Genomic DNA, 16,045 nt, shown 5'->3' on the forward strand with positions numbered 1-16,045 from the left:
GGCTGTGTCACCTGTAGGCTGTGTCACCTGTAGGCTGTGTCACCTGTAAGGCACCCAACTGATCCCAGAGCATTTCTTGCGACTGACAGGGAAATGATGCTGGGGCCTGTCTAAGTCTTGCTATTCATTTTTTCTTGCACTTTATTTGATTGAAACATGTTGCAGCTTTATTCCAGAGGCCAAACTGACAGTGATTAAAGGGGTTAATGTTATTTTGCAAGCAGTTGAAGCAGTTAAACTGAGACTTACTGTCTGTAACAGTAGGCACCGTATGAAGTAGTGCATACTTTGCTTACAGGTTTTCCAAGAGGCAACTTGTGTGGAAACAAGCTCACTGCAATAAATCTACTGCTGTGCATTGAAAAAAATTTAAAAAGGACGGTTTCTAGTAATGCTTCCCGTCATCAAAAGGACCATCTATTAGCTCTGACCCACTTTCTAGTTTGAGTGTAATTGAATGAGTAGCTTAGGTAGGACATGCTTTTACACCTGTCGGCAGCATTGTAAGAGTTGACATCTTTCGGATCATCCCGTTTGAGAGGATGTTGACTTGTCTCCTTTATGTTTCTTGCACAGGTTGGAACTAGTGCGGGCTCTGACAGACAACGGCAAGTGCCTGAACCTTTTCGAGGAGCAGGCTGGTAAGCATGAGGACCAAGCTTATAAATAAGAAATGGAAGTTGAACTGCTCAGTTAGTGTTCAAACTTCTAAGTAACATTATTCATGAGTACCCACATGTAAATGAAGTAGTGCTCTCCTCACAATGCAAGTGTACTGCTGCTTTTATTTTTTACGGGATTCTTATTTTTCAGATACTATAAGAATCATTCTTTATATTTTTGAAAAAATCCAGGTGTGGTCTTCGGTATTTATTTGTGTACTATACAGACTTTTGTTGGTTGCACCTGTGTTGCATGCAACTAAGTTTTTCAGCAGTGCTCTTTCATGCCAGGCTTTATTATTTATTTATTTCAGTACCTACATTTCACTTGATGCCATTACTGTAGAGGTTATTTTATGGCAGCGAAAACAGGTGAATACAAAATACTGACAAGGCAGCTGAGAATATAGTTAGAAGTGATAAGGACATGAACTCTGAAAAACACTTCAAATGCTAAAATTTTTAATGCATGGTTGATATTTTATATAGTAACAGGGTCTACCACTGGTGACAGCGTTGTGCAATGTGTACTGACATTATTTGCGACCTCGGAGTTGGCCACTGCAGCATGCTATACTTCTGATTGGCAGCTGGAGAGCATGGAGAGCACTCCTTTATAATCCATGTTGCATACATGAATAGAGAAAATATATCGCACCAAAGCATTGACCAGTCTTGGGGATTCATTTCCAGTCTTCAAACCGTTCATGATAGCCAAGCAACTAACGGTTGTATTGCAAATTATCGAAATGATTTTCAATATGCAGTGCAGCTACACCTTGTTTGCAGTATTGTAAGATCCTCGCAATCTGTCAGCTATGTTGCAGAATTCCTGCCTACTCGAGAGTGTTGGACGTGCTTCCACTGTCTGTGCTAAATTTTTCATTAATGTTCTCGTCTGTCTGCATAACAGCACTGAGATGTGCATAGCAAGAGGAAAATGTTATGCTTGCATTGCTTGCCATTCCAGTCCCAGATATGCTTTTGGTACGAGATGTTTGTACAATGTCTTCTTACATAATTGCCGAGTAACATGGAGGTATGATGGTGCTTGTAAATAAGTTTCTGTAAGCCGCAGCCATTTATACTTGACTATTACTAAGACACTCCACCACTTTGCAACTGCCAAGTTCACTCTGTGTATTTTGTTTTCCGTTCATCTGGCCACTATTTGATGCTGCTATTTATTTATTTATTTATCACAATACCCATAGCACCAATTTTTACATGGCATTAAAGGGTGTGTGTGTGTGGGGGGAGGGGGGGAGGCTATATTACAATGCACATTTCAGATGAAGATTTGTATGTGCATACATGAACGCTAAAAACAGGAGGTCACTTTTCTTTGTGAAAACATTAAAATACACTTCAAAAATGAATCGCTGCTATTTTTTAAATGTATTAACACTTCTTTTTGGGCGAGTTGGTGCATACTTGATTTGAAGAAAATAGCGCCAGAGCATGCAAACCACGAAAAGACAAGGACGAGACACAAAGCGCAAACTCACAAGTCTAGTAGTACTTGATGCACAAAAGTCAACTTCTCTTGCAGTTTTATCGTCAAAAGCACATTTAGGCTTTCTCTCTGAACTGAATTTTCAAAAACAGCCCCTGTCAAGAGGTTGTTGTTATGCTGATGCTTTTAGCTCTTCTTTTTCCCTTTATTACCATTCAGGATTCTGCAGGGAACTGCCATTTGGTTAAGCAAGTGCTTTAGTGAACAGACCACCTCCCAGTTGGGCTAGGTTTGGTGATGGTTTTGATTGACATTAATTCTTGGAGTATTGCTTTTGAGCTGTTGAAGCCTGTCTTATCTTTAGGTGAAAAGAAAAATTTCACTGTTACTGAGTTCTGATATCACACAACGGTTCCATTCTGTTTTGTATTTCCTGTCATCCTTTTTTGGCTGAAGCGACTCTATATCGTCGCACTCACTTGGTTCAGCCAATGACAGAGTGGACGGTACAGTTACATTCCTGCAGATGCACCAACCTGAAGTAGACATGTTTGGAATACTGGCAGTTTTCCTCAGATACTTGGTTTGGTTTGGTTTTTTGGGGAAAGGAAATGGCGCAGTATCTGTCTCATATATCGTTGGACACCTGTACTGTGCTGTAAGGGAAGGGATAAAGGAGGGAGTGAAAGAAGAAAGGAAGAAAGAGGTGCCGTAGTGGAGGGCTCTGGAATAATTTCGACCACCTGAGGATCTTTAACATGCACTGACATCGCATAGCACAAGGGCATCTTAGCGTCTTGCCTCCATAAAAACGCAGCCGCTGCGGTCGGGTTCGAACCCGAGAACTCCGGATGATGATGTAGGTGGATGAAAAACCATTGTATGTTTGGGGGAAGAATAGGAAGAAAAACTGCAGAGTTGTGGGCAAAACGTGAGTAGATTTGTGAGAACGATTGACCATAAATTCTGAGCCCTTGAAGCAAACCTGAACGACCTTGTGCATGCCAATGCATGGGCATTGATTGGCACACCTCGGTTTTTGCTTGATGCTGGGCGCTCATGCCAGGCCAACAAGGACTTTCTTCTCCTGAGTATTTTGCTCCCTTCCAGGTGCATTTCTAGTCAAGTGGATGCCAGAAGTTCTGAGTGCGGGTCGGGCACAGGACCTGCTGCCACTTCTGGTGAATGTGGTGCGCTTCAACGCGGCATTCCTTGACCGGTCGACCATCATGGGATTTGTTCAGTGAGTGCATGTTGTACGCATGGGTTGTGGCAGATTGTCTGGCCCTTTCTAGAGAGAAAACCACGATTCTTGCCTGAGGCGCAGAAATGTTGACTCCTGCTTTTTTTTTTCCAGGAATGCATGCATTTTGTGCTGCCGCACCAATTCGGAGCTTGATGTTAAGGTAAGCTCTAGGGCTGAATGTGTAACAACTTATTGTAGCCTTGGCGAGATCATTTTGTTGAATGTTCTTAGAGTCGTGTTATTGCCCGTTATTGATTTTTTTTTGCCTAATGTAACTTTTTTCTTCCCTTTCCAACCCCTGCTAGTGCAAAGTAGTGGGCCAGGCATTCGTGGCTCAGGCAATTCTCTCTGCCCTCATAAATAAACTTGTCCCTTTATTTTGGGTCGCGGGCCTCAGATTCTTTGACATTGTTTGATGAGGCCAGGGCAAATAAACTACATAAAAGCATGAACAAAAAAGGTCAACAGTCAGTCATGCTAAAGTAAACATATTCAAAAATTTGCTTTCTTACATTACTCTGAAAAATGATGACTTGGAAACACTGGATAGTGGACTACGGGAGTTGCACTTTTGACCAGTTGGGTTTGCACGTGCAAAAGTCTTGGCTTTTTAGTGCGAAAGCAGTCCTAGCTGCACTCCCCGAGTTTCAGCGGTGTGTGTCTGTGTGAAGCCTCTAAGTAGCAAGTCTTAACTTCTCACCGGTTCTGTGGACACCTCAGTTGCATGGTGAGTAGGTGGTGGAGTCCTTGAGGTAGTTATTTGCCTTTTCTTTTCTCAGAACCAAAGGAAGGTTTAAACTCCATTGATTTTGAGAAAAGTGCATAACTGGCTCCCTGGTTCAGTGGACGCCTCAATCACACTCTTAGGTATGTGGCGGTGGTGTTCACTTGCAAAAAAACCAATGCTTTCACACAATATTTCGTGCTTAACAATGCTAAGCGACCAGCCATTTTTTGGTGCTGATCTTCAACTGCGAGGTATTTGGTTACGTGTTTTCTTCCTTGTAAGGATGTACAAAACAATACTGTGCATGGATATCCAAGTGGCAGTCACCTATGACCGCTAAATAATTTGCAATTGAATTTCTCTTTTCACGTGTTTCGGTTTAATTTTCAACATCCCAACGATGGCTATGACATAAAATGTCAGTATAGGTCACATGGGGCACGAAAAAAACTGCAATAATCGCTAGTTCTCAATTTGTTGCGATTCTGGTTCTTGACGCAGGCTGGCTGTAGTTTTGTAGCGAATTCAAACGATGAAGCAGTGATTGTAATCTATTTTCTTAATGTCCCACATGACCTTTACTTACCATTGACATGATAGCCATCGTTCAGTTGCTGAAATGGAAATCAAAACAGGTAAAAGGAGAAATGAAATCTTAAATTATTTAGTGAGCATAAGCGAATGCCACCTGGTGGTCTATGCATAGTGTAGTGGAGGCAAGAAAACTTAAAATCCACACATTAAGGCAACTCCACTGATCATTGCCTTTTACTTGTGTGATGTTATGTCTGCTCGTTTGCTTGTGCCAAATTACAGTAAAACCTCGTTGGTGCGCTTTTAAAAAAAATTGCGGAAAAAACATATCTGGGAAAACCTGTGATATAAATCGCCTGATTTTGAAAAATGTAACAGTTAAATGAGGTACAGAGACATTTATTGACAATTTCACTCTTAAAAGTACCGATTGGCATTTCTTCGCACAAGATCTGACCAGGTTCTTTTCTAGTGCTCGCAGAATTTAGTCCGCGTTTGCGCCGTCTTAATTAGCGCGGAAGGAACTTCATAACGCTTCCGCTCCGTCGGCTGTAGTGACAAAGATAACCAAAAGCTATTCTTCTTCATCTTAGGGATGCTTTGCCCCTTCGCACTAAGTGTTGCGGAAAAGCTACCGTGGCGGCTAACTGTCGCAGCGTTTCTACTGATTTAAGATGCATTCCTCAGACCCTGCCCGCTCTTGTTCTTGTATAAGCACATCGCTGTAGTTCATAGATGCTTCTCCCCCTTGTCCTTGTGCACCATGAAGAAACCTCAGCATTTCTCCTCTTCATGTCGCGCCCCTGCAGAAACGGCTCTCTCGAATGCTAGCGCGCCGTTTTGCTGCTGCTGTTGTTAGTAGTGGTGGTGGTGGTGCTTCGCCTCTGTGCACTGAGGTGCTGTAAAGAATCCACTGCGGCAGGTGACTGTCGCTACATTCTAGCTCTTCACGTCATGTGTCCTCACGTTCGGCCCACTTGTATATTTGCACACGCTCAGTTGGTCAGTAAATACACGATCTCAATTTGTCGAAATTCTAAACATAGTAGTAGGGAAATAGTTTCATCAGGGAACATATTAGATGGGAGAAATTTAACTCTATGGGACATTTTTAATGTCCGTGATTTTGAGCATGCAAACCGGGAAATCGCACGAACTGGGAAAGTGCTGACGAGGTTTTACTGTAGTTTACTTTTCTTGTTATTGCTACCTCCTTTGCATTTGGTTTCTTGCTCTGTTACCTTGAGGTGCACACTGTAATAGTGTTTGCTTGTGGTAATTGCTGGAGGATGTTCTGGATTGACCGTGATGCATTTAACTACTATCATCATCATCAGCTTGACTACGCCTACTGCAGGGCAAAGGCCTCTTCCATCTCTCTCCAACCAACCCTCTAACCATGTCGACAGATCTCGGCCTAGAAACTACGGCTCACTGGCTGTGATTACAGTAAAATCTAGGTGATGAAATTGCCGCTGCTGTGGCTCAGTGGTTACGGTGCTCGGCTGCTGACCCGAAAGACGCGGGCTCGATCCCGGCCACGGCGGTCGAATTTCGATGGAGACGAAATTCTAGAGGCGCGTGTACCGTGCGATGTCAGTGCGTGTTAAAGAACCCCAGGTGGTCGAAATTTCTGGAGCCCTTCACTATGGCCTCCCTCATAGCCTGAGTCGTTTTGGGACATTAAAGCCAATAAACCAAACCAAACCTAGGTGATAAATGCACAGTTGACGCGAATTTCTGGTTGACACGAATTCATAAAATTTGCTGGCCAGAGTGCATTGTGTACAGTATGCAGAATTTTGGGTGTCCCGAACACTCCTGCACCACCATGGACGATATGAATGCACGAGCCACAGCCTGACCCTCGAGCACCGGGCATTTCCTGTATTTCGCTGATGTCCTGGTTGCCAGTCATGCACTGCGCACCGCAAGCAGTGAGCGGTGACTGTGTAAATAATTCCCGCCAGCCTTGGAACAGACATGCGGATTTCCCGCGCTTTTGCATATGGTTTTTGTTTGTTATTGATGATAGGAATGTCAGTTGATAGAAATAATTTTGGTGGCTTCTTGAGATTCGTATCAGTAATATTGGCATCAAGTTTTTGTTTTGTGTGTGTGTGCAGTTTTCACAACTTTGTTCCACAAACATATTTTTGTCAAGTACCTCTGACATCACCATTTTGCATTTGGTAAGCAGTCTGTGATGGTACTCCCGCTTTGCGGTGGTCGGTGTGCAGCTGGGCCTGGAGCTGCTGGACAGTGTGGTGGGCTACGGCCTGGTGAGCGCTGAGCTGCTCGGCCATGTGGTGCCGACGGCCTGCCGCACAGTGGTGGTGGCCCCGTTCTCGGAGCTCAGCTGGCGGCTCATGCGGAACCTGCTGGGCACCCACCTGGGTCACCGCACCATCGGCTGCCTCTGCCGCGTGCTGGAGGACAGGTATGCACCACCTCTTTCTGTTTCCTTCCCTTATGATGCACTTGAGGCGAGTCTTGATGGGCGAGGCTGTTTGCAGTGGGGTAGGCTGCTTGCAATGGGTATTTACAAATATTAAAGCTGATGGCCACCGAGTGCAAGTTGTAAATGAAAAATACTTTGTAGTAGTGGCCAGTGCCCACTGAGTTCAGTTTCGTTTATAGGCAGGGAGACTTCAAGCATGACAAATATGAGGTGCCATTGTAATTTGCACATTCCAGTTCTCATTTTACCGAATTTTCAAGGAAGGTGTAAGGTGCAGAAGAATTCCTTCAGGATTGAAGCAGTTGGAAAGATTTGGCAGATGTGTTGTCAGTATCACGTGTCCCCTGTTTTGCAAAATTTGGGGACAAAGCTGCAAATGTTTTTAATTAACCGTATCCTGTGTGTAAAATGACCAGGTGAACAAAACTATGAATTAGTTTGAGGTATTTTTTTTTAGTCTGAATTTTTTTTTTGCTGCTGTGCTACAAAGTACTTTTAAGATAGTAATGTAATGTTTGAATTCCGCAACTTGTCAATGGACTAAGAGTGTTCTTTCGATCTGAAGGTTGTTACGTATTTTCACTGTTCTCAGAACCCCCACCCCCCTCTTTTTGTAGAAAGGTTCGGAAAAAAGTTTGTATGTGAATCTAAGCACCCCTTTTTTTCGAGAAATAGTGTGAAGCCGAGCCACCAAGCAAACTTGCTCACTCTGTCGTCGAGCCAGAGCCGTCAAGAGTTGTATGGCGGTGCCATTTCCAGTCTTCTTTTGTTGCTGCGGTCCAACATCATACGACAAATGGCGACACAGAATGAAAAAAAAAAAAAAAAACTGCTAAAAGCGCATTACAGATGACCCTGATAACACTATTAGCACGTTGCCATTTGGGCCTGGTATTGGTGGCGCTCAGCAGGATTAGGCTTCGCGAGTGTGCCATTGCTTTGTTTGGTATTAGTTGGTTGACAGCCCTAATGAAAGTTGGCATGAGTTCGAAGAAGGCTGCCAACACCTTCAAGTTAGAGCGAATGGTAATAATGTTTGCTGAAGACAATAAAAACCACAGCGCCGCTGCGGAATTTGGCGTAGACCAAGCCTGCATCATCAGCTGGAGGAAGCAGCAGGACCAAATTTTCAAAGGTGCCCCGACGTGTAAGAAGTTCACGGGACCATGCAAGGGCTGACATCTGCAACTTGAAAAAGAAGTCAGTGAGTTTGTTCACTGGGGCTTCGCTGTCACAGCCGATGTAAATCCAGATGAAAGTGATAGAGATCACAACAAGAGTGCAGATTCCCTGCATGGCGTTTCGTGCAAGCTGGGTCTAGGTGGATTGTATGATGAGGAGTGAGAGTGACTTAGTACCGGACACAAGTGGTGGTAGTACTAGACACCTATTTTTTGAGAATGTTTGTCAAATAAAATGCTTTTTCTCGCACCCGTCTCGTCAAGACATCACGGCAGAAAAGGGGAGGGGGTCATATTAGATGTTTCGAATATAAGCGTGCCTCACTCCCGCTTTGGACATCGCGGTCATGAAAAAAAAAGATGGACAATTTAGCATGGTTAGGCCGAATGCGAATTAGATGCGCCCGCACTTCAGTTTCGGCTTGAGGCTTAAAAACATAGCACGAGGGACTGGTAGTTGAAAACACGTGGGATGTTTGGCTGCAGCGATGACATTGCGGTCTAACACAATGGCCAGCGAAGCTGACCTGTTTGCGCTGCTGCAGGTTCGAAACACACTCGCGGTCATAGAGTGTTTTGTTATGAAGTGTTTTGCACAGTTGGCCACAAAGCCTGCTGGCAGGTTGCCCACAATCCGATGGGCAGGTGGCAGCCTGCCAGAGGCTTCGGACAGACAAACATTGGTGAGATGTGAAATTGGGGGTTTTGGCACTACCGCACTAGAAAGGGGTGCTTAGAATCGAGTAAATATGGCATTCTATATTGGCAAGGTTTAGCATATACGTGCTGCTTTTATTGACTGGAGGTGCGTAGAATGGTAGAATGATTAAGCGAGATGGTTTACTCTTGCAGGACCAATGCATGCGACCCAACACTGCTCAAGGGCGCGATGTTCTTTGTGGGAGCTGCCCTATGGAGCCCCCGAGCAGTGGGCTCCCTGCAGTACCGAGCAGCGGGTGTGCTGCCCTCGCTGGGACGGGGTGTGGCCAATGGAAGCGCTTACCCATCTGTGGCCTACGAGGCGGCCGTATGTCTTCAGTGGCTGCTGGGACCAGATGGTCCCCCGCTTGGACCTGTCGCTTGGGATGCCCTGCTCGACTTGCTGGGCTCCTTGCTCACTTTCCCACAGGTACTTCTCTTGCCCATGAACGCTGAGCAAGAATGTGCAGGAGCAAAGTCTGCTGATTAGTATAAGCGCTGGCACTGGACCAGATAATGTCACATACCCGCTATGGTTCTCAGTAGCTGAACCCAGATGCTGAGCCCGTGGTTGTGGGATTGAATCCTTGCTGTGGCAACTGCATTTCAGTGCAGGTGAAAATTCAAAGTTTCGTGTGTATTTGCAATGCCCGTGCACATTAAAGAACCCCAGGTGACCAAAATTAATTTAGAGCCATCTGCTTCATCTCTCACAGCCCTTGCACAGCTTTGGGATTTTGACCTCGCATACCGCAGGTAGTGTCACATATACTATGAAAGTGCTGATGAAGGCTGGGCGCCAAAGATAGCCGTCCCCATGCACTTTACAAGAGACGCTGTGATAAGCTTGCATTTGACACCGCCAATTCGGGTAACAGCACCAGCACTACCACAACCTAGTGCAGTCAGACATGGATATTAAAACTTATGAGCTATACTGAACTCTTTGTTAATTTTTTTAACAAAGGTGCAATTTTTGTTGTCTGTATAGAATTTGGTTGACTGTAAAATGGACATACCGTATTTACTCGCGTAATGAACCCATCCCCCCTTTTGTCATTGGGAATGGTCTTTTTTTTTAAGTGTTGCATAGTTTTGTGCCATCTGCAGCACAGATCTTAGGAGCGCACCAAGATGCTGCGCGCTAATAACATCACGGCGTGTTTATCTTTTGATGAGAGCTCCTGTGGTGGTGGCACGCTTGGCGAACTTAGCAGAGCGCCAAAACATTGTGCGCACTTGACAGTAGTGCTAGTGGTGATGGGCTGTTCGGCGCGCTGCTGTTTGTGCCAGTGTATATGCTTAGAGAGTCAGTGAGCACTCAAGCATTGGAGAGAAGTGTAACAGTTTACACTGTTAGTGTAGTGAAGTGATGTGTAACTGTTACACAAAAGAAGTGTAACAGAATGCTATAAAACATCCTCTACACTGACATGCTATGAAAGAAGCAGGACCTTCAGACCCCTAAACGACTTGGTGAGCTTGAGATAGAGCGAAAATGCCTAACTTCCCTCAAACTACAGCAAATGCTTAAACATTCGCATTACACACTCGTAACTGTCCTGTGAGCTTCTTAACCTCGCATAAAAAATGCACATTCGACCTTCATGGCTGGTTTTCAGCATGTTCCTTTTACCTTGCCGTGATTGGCCGGCGCCATCAGCTATCACAAAATCGTTGGATCGCGCCATGGTATAACAAACACCTTTTGAAGAGAACAGTGCTGAACACGGCTGTAAATTCCCTGTTAAAAATTCTGGCCATATCTATTTTAGGATTTTTTTTGTTTGCTATGTAGGGTTTCGATTGTACTGCTAGTGCTAGAACTGATCATTATGAATGGTGTGCTTTATTTGCAAGGCACTGTATGGCAAGTTTGTATATTTTGTCCTTGAATTTTATGCAGGGCCAGCCAGGTGGACGGCAGCTCCAGCAGATGGCCCACGAACTGCTCACACGCGTGGAGGTGTCCCATGATCAGGGCACTTTCCAGGGTGATGCCACGCGTCTCTTTGAGCTGGTTGACCAGGCAGCCCCCCTGCGCCCCGTATGTGTTTTGTCAGCGGTGATTGTGACAGCTTTGGCTGTGTGGGTGTCGGCTCAAAGGAATTCCTTGTCTTGTCATCATTGAGAACTTGTAGTGTGTGAATATTTGAGATTTGAACTAAATTTGAATAATATGTAGCAAATTATTCAGTTCTACTTTCAAGCCTGTAATCTCAATTCAAGAGAATTTGAATAGCGAACAGTCGGTCATGGCGGATGGTGTGGCCCCCGAAGTTCACACTCACTTAACTAGAAATCTCAAAGGTCGATGAAAATGGAAGAACAGCTTGTGTTACTTGGGCTAGAGCTTACAGGTTGCTGTTATCTGAATTGTAAGAAATGCCTGTATGTTTCATGTATCACGGACCCTGCTGGCAGCCATTAATTACCTTTTCAATTCCCCACCCCCAAGGCTTCTATAGGAATTTATGTCATGATGAAATACAATATGTGACCAATTTTTTGGACTCGAATAATACGGACTTTCGTGATATTTTGCACTTTGTTGAGGCACAGTTGCGCACCTCATAGGAACGTGGACTGATATTCGGACTCTCTGAAGTTCGAAGGTTTAATATTTTCAGCCAAAATTTGGCACCAGAAATACCGTGGATATCGTTTTCCGACCAAAATTTAGTTTTCACGGCCTAACGTTAACGCGAATCGGCATCGCTGCTACAACCAACCGTTCGTTTGTCACCGTGAAAGGTGCCATCTTTGATTTAACTCTTTTCTTACCGTGGGGAAAATTACCTTTTGGAGGTGTCAGTAGCTCTTTTTTCTGTAAAAAGTAATGCATTTAAAATTTAATGCAATACATGGAAACAAAGCTAAATAAATGTGCTTTTAGGCATATGAATATGAATAACAAATTGCATGTTACAACAGAAAGTTTTATTTAACAAAACTTGAAAACACATGCTTGTGTCGAAAAGGAAAAAAATGTTAAAAATTTTCTGAAATATGCATAATGTTTTGGTGTTCTATTGTTCACTATCTGTGCAAAAATATCTTACTTCTGTTTTAAATAGTATTCTTGGTACAAAATAATATTTTGAGACCCTGTAGTTTGGCACTGGGGCACGGCCGCCTGTATTTGAGGCTGGTTTCCATTCTTGCCGATGTCAGAACTGAATTCCGGCGAAAAGGCAGTATCTTCAGACTCACTGCTGCTCGGGCCATCGATAAAACCAATCGCAGACAAAGTGGGGTCCCGAGATTTGCGACCTTTTAGAGCGTGCATCGCACATACGGAGGCTCCCGAGCGACTTTAACGTTACTGCATCTTCGAAGCATGTTAAAAAAAATTCCACCTTGCGGGAAAAAAGAACTACATTGAAAACGAAATTTTATTTGTCTAATTACGAGCCAGATGATGCAGCCTGCCCGTAAGCAGCGCGGAAGGCTCCGAAGTTGAGGGGAAAATTCCGTCTGAAGCCTCGGTTGGCAGTCGGCAAAGTGGAGAGAAAGAAATCCTCTCTACTTTCGGAGGAGGAGGGAGAGTGAAAACAGGATGGGAGGCGACGTTGGCAGAGAGTGGATTGGGAGTGCTGCAGAGAGTGGATTGGGAGTGCTGCCTGTCACCTGATGATTGGTTGCCCTGATGACGCCACCCACTCGCACCCACCAGTGGCAGCGGCAGGTCCATCCAGGGGGAACACTAGTGCTAGTGCACACTCTGCCGCATGAATCACATTGATTGTCTATAATTTTTTACCGTGACTGTGGGCTCTTGAAGTGCGTCTTAACATATGGCACCAATGGACTATTGCAGGAGGCATCCTTGCTGAGGCTGGTGGAGTTCCGGGCACGGCAGGCAGAACTGTGCCCTCTGCACTGGGCAAGCCAGATGGCAGAGCTTCTGGAGCGCTTCTTAGAGCCAGAGATGGGTACACTGGCGGTGCGGCTGTACCTGCTTGACCTGCTGGCCAGCCACCGGCATCTGTGTCAGGTGAAGCACGGTTTTCCTTGTAAGGGCCAGTGTGGGTGGCACCATGAGGCATCATAGTCGGACACTAACAGACGTGGGAACATCACGGGGTGGCGCGAGTGTGGGAATGGTGCGACGTGCCATTGGAGGTGTGTTCGTGGTGTGTGGCTCGTGTGGAACACGGCCGTGGTGTGCACAGAAGAGTGTGGTACGTGCACGGTTGGTGCGTGAACTGCGGCACGTGAAGGACACCGGTGTGCATGATGGTGTGATTTTCGGCTATACAATAGAATGTGTCTTGACAACCTTGAGAAAGATATAGGTAACTAACACAATGTCTTGGGAAGGAGTTTTCATACTGGGTTTTTCAGAACTCTTGGGTTGCCTGGAGCACCTAAATCCATGCATGCGTTAACACCCACTTGGCAACATCCCACTTTATTTTGCGACTAATCACACTGCAGGTGCTCATAGCAAACTGTTTCACTGTAAGCCAACCAATTTTAATTTAATTTTGATGCTTTTTGAGGGAGTGTGATAAGAACAATCCCACTTTATTTTGCGACTAATCACACTGCAGGTGCTCATAGCAAACTGTTTCACTGTAAGCCAACCAATTTTAATTTAATTTTGATGCTTTTTGAGGGAGTGTGATAAGAACTATCTTATTTGTATTCATGCTAGGCAGGAAGATTCTCAGCAGCAGCCTGTGTCTATTTCTATGACGAAGTGGGTTGAGTCATCAGTTGTGCTGTGGTGTGGCTCTTAGCAGGACATTTTGTTCTAAATGCTTTTTTTTAACCTTGCAGGGCCCTGTCACTATAGTGGATGCAAAGCTTAGTGGAGTGGTAACGTTACGAGAAATGAGATCAGGGTTTCATCATCTACTGATGCTCTGAAAACAATGCACCGTGGTTGAAGTGGCCTCTCATGCTGTCCGTTCTTGGTTTTTTGTGCATACGTCATTAGAAGCCCATTTCACGCGAGTATTTTTGATACATCACCTCAATTTTCACTGTTTTGATGACAGAGCGCTCAATGGCTCGTCTTCTTGTGTGGAAAGGCTTCAACCACAATTCCAAGTGATAGTCGAGCAAAAGGTTCAATGGCTCACATAGGATGCAAGCAAAATATGTTCTCCAAACATCACGCTGAAGGTTAAACTCAAACATCATCTTGAAGCAGCTAGTGATACCGAAATTCTGTTCATATGTGAGCTATTTTGCTGTAGGTATTTGAGCGGACTGAAGCATCTTGCTTACTTGAGTGAGATATCTTTTGAGGTAAAAGCCAGTGTCAGCTCTCATGCCTAAGGCAAGTGGCATGGCAGGGACATGCCACTTAAATTTTTATTTAGATTAACATCTTCATGAATAGGCAGTAAAATAACCCTATAAAAGCTTATGAAAAATTACCACGCATACAGCTACCTAGTGGAACTAAGAGCACCTTCGAAAGTTTATCGCAATGTAAATGTGCACAGCCGATCAGGCTGCCTTTGAATTGAAATTATAATACCTGAGTGGCATAGATGTGGTTTGCCTTTCTCTTGCATTCGGCAGCTTCAGCTTCGCGGGCACACACCTCCTGATACTGCTGCTGTTGTGTCATCTTCTTGGTACTACAAGCTTGTATGTCGGGATCCTCTCGCTATTAACGTTGTAGCTCCGCTTCACAGCGGTGCAACTCTGGATCTTTGCGTAGTTAGCACTTGCATTTGTGGTGACTTTCTTCTGAGTACTGTTTCGAGCGATGTGCCATGTGATGCCCCTGCTCCTCTCCTGCGCTACTCCTGCTCATCTCCGCAGCTTCATTTTAACCCAGTAGAGTTAAGGCTCTCGTTCTGCTGAAAATCCGGCGTTGTCATCAGCATTGCGGTGCGAAAAATTCCCGGAGAATCAACCTAGGTGGGCTACTTGGATCACATGACCATGTGGTGTCATCGGAACCTGCCCACCGCAATGGCTGAGTGGTCATGACGCTCGGCTGCTGGCCTGAAAGACGCGGGCTCGATCCCGGCCGCGGCGGTCGAATTTCGATGGAGGCGAAATTCTAGAGACCCATGTACTGTGTGATGTCAGTGCAAGGTAAAGGACCCCAGGTGGTCAAAATTTCCGGAGCCCTTCACTACGGCGTCTCTCATAGCCTGAGTCGCTTTGGGACGTTGAACCAAACCAAACCTGCCCACTGGAATATGAGCAAACGGACCACCATGGCAGGTGGCAGTTAGATTAATGATTGGTCATGAGAGGTTGCTCGGGATGAGCAACCTGGGTCACACAAGCCCTACCGGTGGCAGCACCTGTCACCGCAGGGCAGTGGCACATCACTTAACCGCTGCACCAGAAGTGGTATGAGGGCTCCCACGAGTGTTTGAATGTAAAGTCGAGAATGGCCAGTTCTGTGTATAAGGGCATTAACCTATTAATGCTGTCGTGTCGCATCCTTCCGGCGGAGCTTCAAGTGTCCTCTCCAATTTTTTGCGTTGCAGTAGTCAGAGTGGCCACATAATTGCGAATAAACACCTACAAAGTGAAACCGAGAAACAAACTGCTAACACCTAGTGCTGTAAAAGTGCCACAAAGACAGGCATGTAGTAGCAGAAAAACGTGATGAAGTAAGTACTATATGGCTGAGATTTCATCTTTCTGTTGGGGTGTCAGCAGTTTAATTAAAATGCTACCTGCCAGGCTTTGGAAAAATATTGCAGTGGTATTTCTTTGTTTGCCTTTAAGTCAGTTAGGATTGACTGCGAAGCTGAGGAGATAGATCGAGGTAACTGCGTCTGAGTAGGGATAAGAATGTGATAGCATGGCTGACATCCTCCTTTCAGGCTGACGAGCTGGCCGAGCAGGTGCTGTTGCCGCACGTGTCACCATTGGAGATGGAACCTGCTGTAGCCGCACGAGCTGTGCGCCTGCTGTCCGATGTGCTGCTGCGTGATGACCTCTCCGCTCAGCACACGACCGATCTGCTTGACCGACTTGGAAAGGTTTGATTGATTGAAAAGCTTTATTTTGTCTTGGGCTACATAGCCCCAGAGGTTGGATGAGGCTTTTTTGTACGAGCACACCTACTACCACTTTAGCAGTGACACTGTGGT

The 16,045-nt window shown here is 45.2% G+C and overlaps 1 protein-coding gene across 2 annotated transcripts in view; it reads left to right on the top strand.

Annotated features, from left to right (window-relative positions):
• Window positions 1–16,045, top strand: part of gig (TSC complex subunit tuberin) — a 51,005-nt gene that overhangs the window by 4,129 nt on the left and 30,831 nt on the right. For both annotated transcript variants that reach the window (XM_077662975.1, XM_077662974.1), the window contains 8 exons: window positions 577–641; window positions 3,229–3,361; window positions 3,476–3,524; window positions 6,866–7,065; window positions 9,120–9,396; window positions 10,873–11,013; window positions 12,787–12,963; window positions 15,776–15,934. In XM_077662975.1, the coding sequence (XP_077519101.1) occupies window positions 577–641; window positions 3,229–3,361; window positions 3,476–3,524; window positions 6,866–7,065; window positions 9,120–9,396; window positions 10,873–11,013; window positions 12,787–12,963; window positions 15,776–15,934 (1,201 nt within the window). The remainder of the gene's footprint in view (window positions 1–576; window positions 642–3,228; window positions 3,362–3,475; window positions 3,525–6,865; window positions 7,066–9,119; window positions 9,397–10,872; window positions 11,014–12,786; window positions 12,964–15,775; window positions 15,935–16,045) is intronic.

The sequence above is a fragment of the Amblyomma americanum genome, chromosome 4 (genome assembly GCF_052857255.1).
Source record: "Amblyomma americanum isolate KBUSLIRL-KWMA chromosome 4, ASM5285725v1, whole genome shotgun sequence".
NCBI classification, from domain to species: domain Eukaryota; kingdom Metazoa; phylum Arthropoda; class Arachnida; order Ixodida; family Ixodidae; genus Amblyomma; species Amblyomma americanum.